Genomic DNA, 13,812 nt, shown 5'->3' on the forward strand with positions numbered 1-13,812 from the left:
TATTTTTTAATAAACACAAGGCAAAAAAAAAATTCTTGTAGCTCTCTGTAAACGTACAGGAATATTACGTAATACTCCCTTCAGTATTACGTAAAAAGCAATTTTCTGCCAATGTTTACTTCATATAGTTGTATTGTAAGGATTTTCCACAAACAAAAAAAAAGTTGCGTAATGCATGAAAACTACGAAAAATAAGCTTTATTTGATATTTTTTTCATTATTCTTTAAATAGTCCATTTTAATTACAAAAATTATGTAATTCTCCATTATTAAAAACAAAATTCATATAATTATTATTTATTCCTTTATATAATAATAATTTGTCAAAAAAAATTATTAATCATTTAAATTTAAAATTTCATTAACGTAAATAATTAATAACTGTTAATTTTGGTAGAATGTCAAATTTATTATTATAAAAACATTTTTTAACAAAATTCTAATCTACACGTACACGCAATTGTTATTTGTTAAATACAAACTAAAACTAATAAAACTATTTCTTTAAAAGATTGAAAAATTAGTGAAATTTCTCCATATGTTGTTCAATTGTTTCATAAGGTTGAATAACCCAAAAACAAATTTTACAATAATTTTCACAGTGAAATTTTACATGAGTCGATAAAGAATGACGAGTTGCGATCTGTTCGTAACAAATATTGCACTCAAAGTTTAATGTTCGTTGCTCCAATATCTAAAAGAAAGTAACAATAATAAAGTATAATATAATAAAAATTATGCACGCAGTAATGAGAATCACAATAAAAAAAAAAATGTTAGCATTTTAATGTCAGGCTTTTTTCTATATAATATAATAAATCTTAATATTACTTCAACTTCTATATACACTTTTTAATGAATTCATCAACATTTTTACAGATGATATTATAATACAAATGACATACATATATTATACAGAATGTGATATCTTTTTGCAAATGGCACGAATTGGCGATTGAAAAAATGATATTATGGTTATATTTTATTATGTACAAAACTTACAGTGAATTTTCTTTCTGTTGGTCGTCGAATATCGTAAACAAAATCTTCTTTTAACATTTTTTCACTTATACTTCGATTGCACCGTAAATTATAAATTTTCTCGGAAAAATTCTCCATGATTACAAAAATGTTACTTTTGTATTATAAGAACAAAAAATATTTCAAGTCAAGATTTTTTTCTTGAAACAAATGAAGTAATAATTTTAACGAATTTTTGTTTTTATAAATTCGATTCGAAATTAATTTAAATGATAATATTTCAAATACTTTCATTTTGGTGAGCTGGAAATATTCGGAAAAACAAATATTTTCCATTAAATGATATGAAATAATTATTTAAAGGTGCAAATTAATAGAAGCGTTATTTTTGAATGTAGATAAAAATATTTTATTATTCTTAATTGATGATCATTGCGCAAATTAGTGAAAAAAAGAAAAGTCAGTTTAAGAATCTCTTTTATTTCTTATCGATGAATCTTGATGCAAGAGCAATGGTGCTCGTTCTTGTTTAACTTCGGGAAGTGTGGCTAACTCCTGAACTGGACCTGGTTGCCATATACTTCTTGTGGCTACCTCATGGTAGCCTCGTCTTCTTACCTGAAATTACCAAAAACGTTTAATCACGAATTTCCAATTCAACATTTCACGTTTATTATATCTCTAACTTTAAACTCGAACTTTTTTTCTTCTTTTAATCCAACTATAAAACGTTAATTAAATCAGAATTTAATGGAGTTTCAAGTAACGTTTTTTGTCCAAAAAAGAATTAGATGAAAAATTTTTCTAGTCGTGGAACGTGACATTTTTACGAAAAAAATTGAGACCGATCTTTAATAAACGATAAAATGTCCCTGAATTTTTCATTCTTTTTTTTCTATTTTCCATATGTAAAACAATATTTTTTTTTTGACAATAAAATTTAAACTTTAAGAATATAATAAAAATATTTTCTTCATTTAATCTCCATTTAATTGGAAGAATAATGTACAATTTTAAAGTGAAATTGAAAAATTTGTTTATAATTAAATAATAATGAAATGACGTACTTGTCTATGATGAAGTTCATGCAGGTACAATGTAGATAAGGACATATCGGCAGCCGCCATTTCGATCGGAACTGTTAAATCGGATACGAGTTCCTGTCCGGAACCGAATACTGAAGCACCAAGCGATTGATTTGACAGTCCCTGTTGCAAGCTATAAAGTAATCCTTTATCGGAATGCAAAGGTCCTTCGGCCTTATGCAAACGACCCATAAATGTTCGCGGAGGAATATTAGATCTAACACTACAGGTTTCATCTCCACCCATTGACGTCGATGACGACGCTCCCGCTTCATTTGACATTGCGTGACTCATACTTGGAACACTAAATTGATTCGGCATCACACTCCGAATAATGTTCGTCACAATATCATTATACTGCAATAAAAAAAAATCTTATTAAAATTTATAAAAGCAATTTTCATTAAAAATAATTATTCCAAAAAAATAATTGACTTACGCCTGGGCCAAGACTAGACAAGCTATTAAGACTTGTGTACAGTGGATTCAATTCATTAATATTGGTTGCTGCCTCCTTTCGAGCTCTCTCCTTGAGAGCCGTTACGAAAGTTTCAGCATGACTAGGCGGTTTCCACTCGGGATTTGTAAGGGTAAAATGTATTAATGATAATTCCGTTTTTCCATCTTCAGCCTGAGTGTATTGATTTGATAATGGATAAAGTTTATCTTGATCGGTGCCATAATGATTATCGAATCCAGTGACACGTGCATCCAATACACTTTGACCGACAGTTTGCCACATTGGATTACCATGTTTTCGTACGTCCATTTGTGCAAAGCTACAAACATCACCGACACCGGTGACTTCGATCGTAAAATTTCTATAAAAATCGACGATATCTAATGCCCTTGGCCTCATGTGAAAACACAAAATAAACGGCGTCAATAATGGCGAAACAAGTTCCTCAATAATATGGACAAGTTTAAATTGATACAATTGAGCAACTTGTGCTCGTGTCGCTTGTGTGTGAGCACGATCCTTCCAACTGTCTGGTCGATAATGTGTGTGCGCCAAAATTGCAGTCAACAAAGTTTCCGGACACCAGACTAAATTTTCATCGGGTAAAAATGCCCTTGCACCGGCGGCAATTGTTCCAAAAACTGTCATTGTCGCTACAAAATGTTCCACCGTTACAACACCGTCATCATAAATTGTCAGACCTAACATTATAATGAAAATACCGCCGCTAATGAATACAATATTTTGAGCGATTATCGTGATCAATGGAGATGTAAATATATCCATGTATTTCTTTGCTGGACGGTAAGCTCGACTCAGACGAGCGTTAAGTTCATGCTCCAATTCGTTAAAGTGACGAAGATACAAACGACTAAATGGTGACCACATTCGTAGTCCAAGTGCTCCGGGTTCTCTTTTAATTAACTGCAACAAAATTTTTAATTTAAATTAGACGCTCGTTAATTAAGAATTTCTCATATATTTTTTTACTTACATCGGCATAGTTGAAAAAAAAGTATAAAATTTGCCATGACAATATTAATGGACACAAAATGAAATTTGCTACTCCAACATAAAGAATATGTTTCGATAAAAGTTTAGCCAATTCTTGACGCTTATTTTGCTTTTTATAATCTTCCTTTAGATGCCAATTATTTTCAAACGGCGACCATGGACCCCCTAAAAATTTAAAATACCTTTTTATTCAAAAAAAATTAATTTTTTTAATACACCATCGGAAATTATACTTACAGAATAATAATAATTCCATATTATATTTCAGACCTCTAGTTAAAAAAATTACTTCTCCCATAATTGGCAATTTAAGTCTCACTGGCAATAAAGATTTATTTATCATAGCTACCATATAATTTTTAAATCTTAATATTCTATGATAAATATCCAATTCGGTAAGTTCTTTTTTGTGAATACACATTTCTTGTTCTTTTTGCACTTCCCTAACTTTCTTTTGCACTTCATACCACGTGACATTTTGCAATTCTTTGTCCTCAATTTTCAGTGCAGTATTAAAAAATAATTTAATATCCCAATATTGAGTCAAATGATATAAACATTTTACTAATCGTAGAATCCAAAAAATTGTCGCTACAGAAATAAATATCCAGGTAATTAGGCCCACGCTTTGAGAACATTTTTGTATTGGCAAAAATGCATCAGTCATTTTTATCTTGAAAGACGTACTATTTCCTGTTATTTTATCTCTAGGAAAAGCAATTAAAATAGTAAATAATCTCTTTGTATTAAATAAAATTACTTTTTCGTGAGAATTTATTATTTTCACTCACCTGAATAGTATTGGATAGTCAACGCAATTGAACAAGAAGAGAGTAAAAATAACTACGAATATAAATTGTCCTAGTTCGCAAAATTCTTTAGTCATCATACATATAAAGCCGTTATTTTGATGGTAATGATACATTCGCGTAAAAAATGAATCTAAATCTTCTATATGATTCCATCTGGTTTTATTGTTCTCTGGCACAACATGGATCATCACGCCAGATTCTTGAGGCGTCTCCTCCCGATCTTCATCTTGCTCTTCTCCATCACCTTCTGAGTAAGGTTCCAACTGCTGATAATTGACATCGAGTATTGTTGTCATCTATAGGAAAAAAAAAATTTCTTTCAATTTAAAAATGCATTATCATTTCAAGATTCAAAAGAAAAAAAATTCTAAATTAAAAAAAGAATCTTATTTCCTAAGAAGAATCATTATTATTTAAGAGTGAGAAATTAAATGCCAATATTGATTTTTAAAGAAAATTGAGAATAGTCAAAAGACACTCGTGCAAAATGATACCAAACGATATACGAATATCTTATTGATCTTTGGAGCCTTACCGTTTGTGTTCTGCGGTTTGGCTCCACACAGGTTATTACAGTGTCTCGTTTCATTCTTTCATGTTATAAACTTTTAATGAAATGAAATTCAATGACTGCTCCATACATGTATATAAATATGCAAGTTTATTTCGGCAATGTCAAATGATCAAACAAATTCATTACTTTCATACATTCTGGACACCAAAATCATTCATTGTAAGGCGAATAATATTAAATTTTTTTTTAATGTTCATTTTATGAATATATATATATATGTTTTACAATTATATATGCTCCTACATGGTTCCTTCCATTCTTCTTTTAGTATGAATTGCATGAACAGAAAGTGAGATATCGTGAAAGTTTGAATTCTCCATCAATTATCATAATTAATTAATTAAAAGAATAATCTTGTATATGCGAGGTAAAATAATCAATGCTCTTCAGATGTTTTTCAAAATGAAGAGTTTTGATAAACCCTCTGTAGTTTTGATTCATTCAATACATTAACATCCTCTTGTACATATTACCATTTTTAAGATTCTGACAATGATTTTTTAATTTCGATTATTAATTTAAATTTAAAAAATTTATCGTAATTTTTTTAACTTTAATCCTTAATATAAAATTTTGTAAAAAGTTCTTTTTACCTCTTTTCTATTAAAATTGACAAACTAATTAAATGATTTCGTTTACTGAAAATTCGCTTCAACAGAAAATACGTATTTTCTCTCATTTACGCATTTTTCATTATGTTAAAGTGAACTTTTAACAGTATTTTTTCTTTTAGACAGTGTCGTCTGTCCTTGTTTCATGCTACATGTATGTTGCATATATTTGCTTTCAATTATAAATTAAATTGCACGTCATAGAAATACGACGTTAGTTTCTTTGTGAAATATAAAAAGTAAATACAAGACAAATGACAAATTTTGTCATAAACAAATTATGCAATGTATTATTTATTGAGAAGTATATTATGAATTGTTATAGTTTAAAGGGCAAGTGGCACAAGAGAAATAAAATTAATTAGCCATTTTTTTGTCAATATATTACGTAAATATAAGATTGAATCATGTTCCTCGTATACGACTATTTAATGATAAAATTAAATGTTTTTAAAAATCATATGTATTGAATGTGACATAAATGTTTAGTTATTACAGCTGATCTCCATAAACAAAGCAACCATCGTACCTTCGTCAGCAATTTTTCTGTCTGCTTTTTCAGTGATGATTATATTCTATATCTCCAAGAGGATACTCCAAACTGCACACTAACATTGTATCGTATGCTATTATTCACTGCTAATTTAGACACTTGTTTTTTTTAAAAAAGCTTTACTCGTTGCTTGCGTTTGATCATTTTTCTTCTTCTTTGTATTATGTTACTTGAGTCGTAGGTGTTGCGTATTTCTGGCTCTTTAAAATCGGTAACAAAGGTTTCTGTTGTTATCAGCTGACTCTGATCTCTAACCTCACTAACATATAAAACATAATTCGGAAAAAATTTCAAAACATTTTTAAAATACACTTGTTTATTTTGTTAAAATAAACTTTAAACAGTACTTTCTTTTCGATCATTATTTGTCAAATTTAATTTTAAGAAATAAAAATTTGAATGTGAATTTTATTATTTAAATTTGAATTTGACAGTTCAGCGGAAATCCGGAATTGATACATTACTGTGATCCTACCCTTATTATATTATATGTAGAAGTCTAATTTTTCTACTAACAGTTTGTTTATTCATTTTTCACTATTTTCATATTAAGATTATTTAAAAGTAGTTAAATTTTAAGCTTTTAAACAAATCTATCTTATTAAATATAAAAAAAAGATTTTGATTAAAAATGGCGTTGCCTATGACGCTACTAACTGCGCTTGCGTAAGTGAACTTTTTTACATTTCTAATATTTTAAAATTTTTATTTCATTTTTCTATTATACGTACCTATTTTTACAATTTTGTAATATTTTAAAACTTGATAATTTAATCAATTTTGAGCTTTTTATTTAGAATTAATTAATATTTCACATATTTTTAAAAGCGCGTGCTGCGCGACATGATTGCGCAGTAGCCAGTTTTTCCTTTGCTCTATTTGCAATAAGTTCCATTGCAATTCGTTGCTAAACAAAAAATGACACTTCGGCAGTATTTAACAAGAAAAGTAATAGTTAGTGTTTAATTAAGTGCAACATTTAATATCCTCAGGTATTTATTTCGTCACACTTTATATCTAAATAATATCAGTTCTTGTTAGAAAATGTTTCTATTGTCGGCAAATTCAGGGGGAGGTTTCTTGATTCTCGTGTCAAATAACATGCTTACGTAACGAATTATTTTCGCAATGAGACTAATAATCGTTGACAGAAAACCAAGCCAGGTAAACGAGGTAAACGCGGAGAAGTGTAATTCTGCAAAGTTATTAATGGCTCTGGGTGTAAGCCAGCCAGAAATATACTCTGTTCTCGTGCAGTGACCCTTTTTTTCTCTTGTTGGGCCACCCCCCAAAATGTTAAATATGATTTCAATTATTATTACTCCCTTCTGAAGAAGCTTCTAATTTATGTGAGGATATTAAAGTATGACAGCAGCACTTGTCATGGACACCGTCAATTGGGATCCTTGTAAGTTTTTTTTCTTTCATTTATAAAATATCAATATCAGCTTAATTTTCCTGTGAAAAGTGTTTTTGATTTTTCATATTTATTCATTACAATTTTCGTTAATATTTTGTTTGAAGATTGACATTTTTTTCCTTTTTTTTGAGAAATTTATTGATTTATCTGTGCTCCTTGACATAAGTTTTAATAATTAGCTTCATAGTACATAAGAATCCATGTTTGAGATCAATTAAAATATAAAAAGAATTTGTTATTTTAATTTAATTTAGAACTTAATGAACGGGATTTTTTCAGCTTTGTCAAAGTTATTAAACTCACTGGTGGAAAGTAAAGCCGATATTCCAAGTTGTACAGATGAGGAATTTGGATTTTTGAGTGAGCTTCTGCAGTCGAAAGAATTAAATGCTTTAGTCAAGGTTCACAATAAAGTTTTACATAACATTAAGGATGATAAATTTTACCCGATGCTGTCAAATGCGATGGATATCGATGTCGATGTCCTCGAGGTACTTGCGACGAAAACACACATCTCTCAGGATTGCAGAGAACTTTTTCAACTTTTACAAAGACCACATATTCAGGTAATATAAATTTTCTCAATATTTTATTCCGTTATTATTAAAAAATATTGTTCAATTAAATAAATAATTTCTGTTTCATTTAATTATTTTTAGGTTAAAAGTTTTACTTTGAAGTGGATTTAAAAAGGACATTTTTTGCTATGTAAATAAATAAGATTTTTCTTTTTCCAGGGTTTATTGTGCGCTCACGATGCTGTTGCTCAAAAGGACTATTATCCAAGGTTACCAGATATTCCGCTAGAAGTTGACGAAGACGAGGAAACAGTGAAAATTGTGCAACTAGTTAAATCAAATGAACCCCTGGTACGTGAATTCGAACAATTCATTTTTTTTTAGTGTTTTTATACGCTATTTTTTTACGAAAGGCGAGCTTTTCAATTATGATTAACGAAACAAAATTAGACTGTGTGAAGTGGTACTTTTTGTGATATATAGTTCATTTTTATTTATTTTTCTTTTTTATTCGCCTCTATTTGAAATTGCATGCGATATCAAATTTATTATCTTTTAGCTCCATTTGATCATTGTAGGCACGTCTAGTGTAATTTTATCACCAGAAAGTTCTCCCATCCATAAATTCATTTTTAAATTGTTTTTTTGTTTCTTCAAAATTATTTTAAAATCTTCGGCTAATTCGGCTAAAGATTTTTCTTTCTTCTATATTCTACAATATACATTTTTTATTCTATTTATTTTTATGTGACTTATTGAATTATCTAATTAGTTAAAGTCAATAATTATAGGCAGAAAAATTGACGTCTAATTTTGAATATCTAAATTATTCAGAAAAAATTATAAATGAATAAATTTAAATTAGTAATATGGTAATTTTTTTCAAAATTTATAATATAAAAATTGATATTTTTAATTTTTGGTATGAACGAAAAATGAAAAAATAGTTTTTTGCTTCAGAATAGGCATTAAATAATATAAATTGCTTTTATAATACGTTCCAAGTAATCACGTATTTTTTCATCGATCTATTTGCTTCGAAGAGTGGTGATGGCGTTGAACCGATTCTGGTAAGTTTTCTACAAACCCTTAGGTTGTAAAAAAAATTTATTGCACTAGAATCTTCCTCATTTAGTCGAACGATCGAAAGTACTTTTGCACATTAAAAATTGTGAATTACCTGCAATGCGTCATTTTAGTGCAAATTATTTGCTAAATAAGTTTTGTAAATACTGTGTTGTTTTGTATATATATATTTTTTATTTATACACTGTACCTGCAAAGTAGTACAGCAATTTGTGAATTTTATATATACCAATTATGTATATTTCGTTTCATGTATTAATTACTGCATTTAATACTCGTTAATTTATTTGATACATAATTCGTTATTTTATTTGATAATTGAATTGTTAATTTATTTTTGTGTTGTATTTAATTTATTTATTACTTTAGAAATTACTTTGCCCTAAAGTAAAGTAACGAACTAAAGAATCTATTTTTAGTATTTATCTTTTTGTACATTTATTTATTTGTCAATGCACTCAATCAAACAAAAAGGAAAATGAAATCATTTCCTAAATGAAAACTGCTGAATTATTTTTATTTTAGAAATTTATAATTAAAAATTATTTTAAATAATTATTTTTACAGTTGATTTGAAAAATTTTGAAAAATAATTCTTTTGGTTTCATTTAGAGAATGTTTTTTTTGAGTGTACGTCTGCATGATCTCTTATGTTTTGTTCTTAATTATTTATTTGTAAATAAAATTTTTTTGCAGATTATTCTTCTGTTTTATTTTCCCGCATGTCCGTGGGTCACCAAAGTCGAACAAAACTGATTTGATTTTTCTTTTTATTTCAAGAATCAATCAATTAATTTGTTCATATACACAATCAATGTTTTGAATTGAATATTTTTATTTTATACTCATATTTATTAATTTTTTTAATTTAAGAAAAAAAATTATTTTATTTCCAATAGTTTAGTACGATTGGATTATAATTTATATTATATGCATGTACATATTTTGCAAAGAAAAAAAAAATGTTTCTAAAGAAAAAGAAGGAAAGAAAGTCTCTTTTATATTGATTTCGATGTTTAATACACTTTTTAAGTTTTAGATGAAACTTTCTTGTTTATTCTTCTGTAGTGCCCTATATTAATTAAAATGTTCGATACACGTTAACAATAGGGCGCAACTATAAAGACTGACGAGGACACTGGAAAAATTGTGATAGCACGAATAATGCACGGTGGTGCTGCAGATAGATCTGGTTTAATTCACGTTGGTGACGAGGTCTGCGAAGTCAATGGAATCAGCGTCGAAGGAAAAACACCGAATTGTGTTCTAAAAATTTTGGTGAGTCATTCTGAAATGATTTAAAAAATTTTTAAGATTGAACAAAAATGATATAAGAAAAAAAATTATGTTTCTTTGTAGCAAAATTCGGAGGGTACAATTACTTTCAAAATCGTGCCAGCGGATAGCAAAGGCGGTATGAGGGAAAGCAAGGTAATATCCGAAATTATTTAAATTAATATAAAATAATAACAATAAATATGATTGACATAATAATTTTTTAAACTATTTTGTTTAGGTTCGTGTTCGGGCGCATTTTTCCTACAAAGCAGCCGAAGATCCTCATACACCCTGTAAAGAAGCTGGCCTTGATTTTTCAAAAGGAGATGTCCTTCATATCGTGAGCCAGGACGATATCTATTGGTCAGTTAACAATCAAAAATTAAATTTAATATTTTCAGAATTTCAATAAATAAATTGAAAAATCTAAAATAGGTGGCAAGCGAGAAGAGAAGGTGATCGAAATATGCGTGCAGGATTAATTCCCAGTCGAGCGCTCCAGGAACGCAGGATTATCGTTGAACGACAACAAAAAGAAAAAACCGACGAGGACACAATAAGTAAGAAAAATCCCTTAAATTAATGTTATTTTCGTGTTTTCAATTTTTTGCACATGTTATCGATGTTAATAATTTGCTTACAATAATCTCCATTATTTTAGTTTAATATTAATTCCAATTTGTTGATTATTATTCCTAATAAGATAATTATAATTCCATTTAGAAATTTATCATCAATAAGCTTGCTAGGTGTTTAGAATAATACGTTAACATTAGTAATTTTTTATGAGTCGATCATTGGTCAGTGATGACGGCGAAGGGACTAGGCGCTCGTAATGCTTTTTTAAACACGGATTCCGGATCCTGGGGGTCGATTGATGCGTAATAAAAAAAAAATAGATACCAAAAAGAGCTTTTGGTGAGGTTGAATTGCTGTTTGTTGGGCTAACGTGATGTTTCACCTAACCGTCGGTTAGGCTTGTGTTCTGTTCCAGTGCCTTTGCCTGCCTTGTGCCCCCGTCCCAGTAACTCTTTGCACGACTCGCCTACAAAGTGCAATTTACAAGGAATTAAAACTAAAAAAATCATGTATGACGCTGCAGAAAATGACGACTTCGATCGCGAAGAGATACCAACTTACGAGGAGGTGGCGAAACTCTATCCAAGGCCCGGTCTTTATCGGCCGGTAGTTCTCATCGGACCACCGGGAGTTGGCCGCAACGAGCTCAAGAGAAGAATTATGGCCAGCGATCCTGACAAGTACAAAACCCCTGTGCCATGTGAGTCAATATTTTTTATCTTTAAATCATATTAGATATTTTTTTTTTTTGACAAATTTTAAAATTTTTTTAAAAAATTTTAGACACTTCCAGACCGCCAAGATTAGGAGAAATAAATGGAAAGGAATATCACTTCACTTCGAGGGAAAAAATGGAGGAGGATATTCAAGCGGGAAAATTCATAGAGTACGGAGAATATAAGGGAAATTTATATGGAACGAATACGGAGAGCGTTAGTTCATTGGTTGATGCTGGATACGTTTGCCTATTGAATCCTCATTATCAGGCGTTGAAAATGCTGAGATCTCCAAAATTGAAGCCATATGTTATTTACATCAAGCCACCGAGATTCGAAATTCTCAAAGAGACAAGAAATGAGGCTCGAGCTAGATCCACTTTCGATGAAAATAATTCCCGTGGATTCACGGTATCGTGATTTTTTAAATTAAAATTTTTAATTAATGAATTTTTGGTTATAATTTTAATTTGTTGTTATTACAGGACGAAGAGTTTAATGAAATTCTACACAGTGCAGCGAGAATAGAATTTCTCTATTCGCATCTTTTTGACGAGGTGATTGTGAATGCTGACTTATCAATGGCCTTCGAGCAACTTGTAAGCGCAATCCAACGAGTAGAAACGGATCCTCTTTGGGTGCCAGCTTCCTGGGTTCAGTAATGATTACAACAACAAAAGCAATAGGATTTGAGATTTAAACAAGGAAAACTTTACGTTCGTATCATTTTATTTTGTTTCTTTTATACAATTTTTTTTGTCGTATTCAGTACAATTTATTCACAAAACGTGATTTTCTAGTGTCTTGAACTTTATTATTTTCATATAGAGAATAGAATCACTCGACGTTTCTGCAAAAAAAAAATTTATCTAGATTAGGTAGAAAATTCAAAACTAGGAACTGATTGGGGTGTTTTAGACTATTCAAAATTCAAGAGTCATTCCAGAGGATTTTTTCTCAATCATAAATTAATTATTAAGTTAATTATTCGATAATTAGAAAAAAAACTAATTTATTTATTGATCGAAGATTCAATTTTTAGAAATTAGTTAATTGTAAGTTAATAAGCAATTTTTGAAAACTTTTATTTGATTATACGTCAATTTTAAATATTAAAACAAAATTTAATCAACTCTTGATTGAGATTGGAAAATTGTTCATTAATTCTTACCAAATGGAATGACTTTTTAGAACTGAAATTTCGAACTTTTCGAAAAGAAAGAAAAAATTTCGTAAAGAAAATCTTTTAACTTCAAAGTAATTAATTTGATTATTTTGAAACTTTCAAGTTTTAAAATAATATCTAAAGAGGGAATGAGAAGAAAAAAAGGGAAACTTTTTTTCCTTCTCTGTGTTTAGAAAAGAGTAAAGTATCGTCACTGCCAAATTTTATCGTTCGTTGAATAAAAAAATGAAATCTTGAGCGAATGGCGCAATAATTGCGATCAATGATCGCTTAATTATTGATACATATTACTCAACTATTAAGAATAATGTTTAATTCCGATTGTTGTTAATTGTTGCCAAATAAAATTAACGTATACTATATATATAAATATATGACAAAACAAAGAGAAATATGTCCCATATTGTATTTTCCACTCTGCAATCATTATAAAATTATAATAAGCTATTTTCCATATTGCAAATTGACATTGCAGTAAATTTTAGCTCATCCTCGATGTACACGCTATATGTTATCGAAATATAGAATTACACACAAATTCATTCTTGTGTCTTAAGTATTTGAATTTCTGTTTGAAATGAATAATATGAGAAAAAGTATTTTAGATTTTTTGAAAATGTTAGAAATTTTTAAAAATCTAAAATAATATTCTACTGTTTTAAAATGTCTTGAATGATTAAAAAAAAGGTTCAGAAGATCCTATAAAAATTGATATAGATATTGAAAAAAGAAAATTAAAGAGAATAAGTTCACTAACCTATCTGATGAGAAGATTCATATCAAAATTGATTTATAGTTTTATGAAAACGATTTAAAATAAAAAGTTGTGAGTGAGATTGAATTCTAGATTTGAATTTCAATTGATTTGGAAATTTTTTTCCTTCTATTTATTTATGCTTATTGAAATTATTTTCAAATTTTATTACAGGTGTCTTAATC

At 28.9% G+C, this 13,812-nt stretch overlaps 2 protein-coding genes across 7 annotated transcripts; one reads left to right on the plus strand and one right to left on the minus strand.

Moving 5' to 3' along the window:
- Positions 1–388: 388 nt before the first annotated feature.
- LOC127290810 (autophagy-related protein 9A) lies at positions 389–6,303 on the minus strand. Of its 3 annotated transcripts, XR_007844481.1 has the most exons (9): positions 6,067–6,303; positions 4,888–5,187; positions 4,332–4,648; positions 3,778–4,247; positions 3,521–3,705; positions 2,506–3,450; positions 2,049–2,423; positions 1,003–1,599; positions 389–694 (listed from the first exon to the last, which is right to left on the minus strand). XR_007844481.1 is itself a non-coding variant. In XM_051319620.1 (8 exons), exons 2-8 carry the CDS (start codon positions 4,939–4,941, stop codon positions 1,447–1,449), a joined length of 2,499 nt encoding a protein of 832 aa, XP_051175577.1. In that variant the 5' UTR covers positions 4,942–5,187; positions 6,067–6,303; the 3' UTR covers positions 832–1,446. The 3 variants fall into 3 exon arrangements, 2 of the variants coding, with proteins under 2 accessions (XP_051175577.1, XP_051175578.1); XM_051319620.1 differs by lacking the exon at positions 389–694 and having other exon boundaries at positions 832–1,599; XM_051319621.1 differs by lacking the exons at positions 389–694; positions 4,888–5,187 and having other exon boundaries at positions 832–1,599; positions 6,067–6,302.
- A 629-nt stretch (positions 6,304–6,932) lies between these two features.
- LOC127290811 (MAGUK p55 subfamily member 7) lies at positions 6,933–13,415 on the plus strand. Of its 4 annotated transcripts, none has more exons than XM_051319622.1 (11): positions 6,933–7,498; positions 7,790–8,076; positions 8,248–8,379; positions 9,072–9,098; positions 10,225–10,392; positions 10,474–10,545; positions 10,631–10,755; positions 10,828–10,952; positions 11,369–11,671; positions 11,755–12,098; positions 12,173–13,415. In XM_051319622.1, the coding sequence occupies exons 1-11, from the start codon at positions 7,456–7,458 to the stop codon at positions 12,347–12,349; spliced, it is 1,803 nt and encodes a 600-aa protein (XP_051175579.1). In that variant the 5' UTR covers positions 6,933–7,455; the 3' UTR covers positions 12,350–13,415. The 4 variants fall into 4 exon arrangements, with proteins under 4 accessions (XP_051175579.1, XP_051175581.1, XP_051175580.1 ...); XM_051319624.1 differs by having other exon boundaries at positions 11,495–11,671; XM_051319623.1 differs by lacking the exon at positions 9,072–9,098.
- Positions 13,416–13,812: the final 397 nt, after the last annotated feature.

Source organism: Leptopilina boulardi, unplaced genomic scaffold, assembly GCF_019393585.1.
Source record: "Leptopilina boulardi isolate dan_hultmark-lab unplaced genomic scaffold, ZJU_Lbou_2.1 LbouV2_80, whole genome shotgun sequence".
Taxonomy (NCBI): Eukaryota; Metazoa; Arthropoda; class Insecta; order Hymenoptera; family Figitidae; genus Leptopilina; species Leptopilina boulardi.

Excerpts from the sequence above, each read along its gene's own strand:
- LOC127290811 (XM_051319622.1), top strand. The coding sequence starts at position 7,456 with ATGACAGCAGCACTTGTCATGGACACCGTCAATTGGGATCCTT. Across the intron at positions 8,077-8,247 it reads TACAAAGACCACATATTCAG|GGTTTATTGTGCGCTCACGA; the intron begins GTAATATAAATT and ends TTCTTTTTCCAG. Across the intron at positions 10,393-10,473 it reads ATTGTGTTCTAAAAATTTTG|CAAAATTCGGAGGGTACAAT; the intron begins GTGAGTCATTCT and ends GTTTCTTTGTAG.
- LOC127290810 (XM_051319620.1), bottom strand. The coding sequence starts at position 4,941 with ATGAAACGAGACACTGTAATAACCTGTGTGGAGCCAAACCGCAGAACA. Across the intron at positions 4,649-4,887 it reads CAAACCGCAGAACACAAACG|ATGACAACAATACTCGATGT; the intron begins GTAAGGCTCCAA and ends TTTTTCCTATAG. Across the intron at positions 3,451-3,520 it reads TTTTTTTCAACTATGCCGAT|TTAATTAAAAGAGAACCCGG; the intron begins GTAAGTAAAAAA and ends ATTTTGTTGCAG.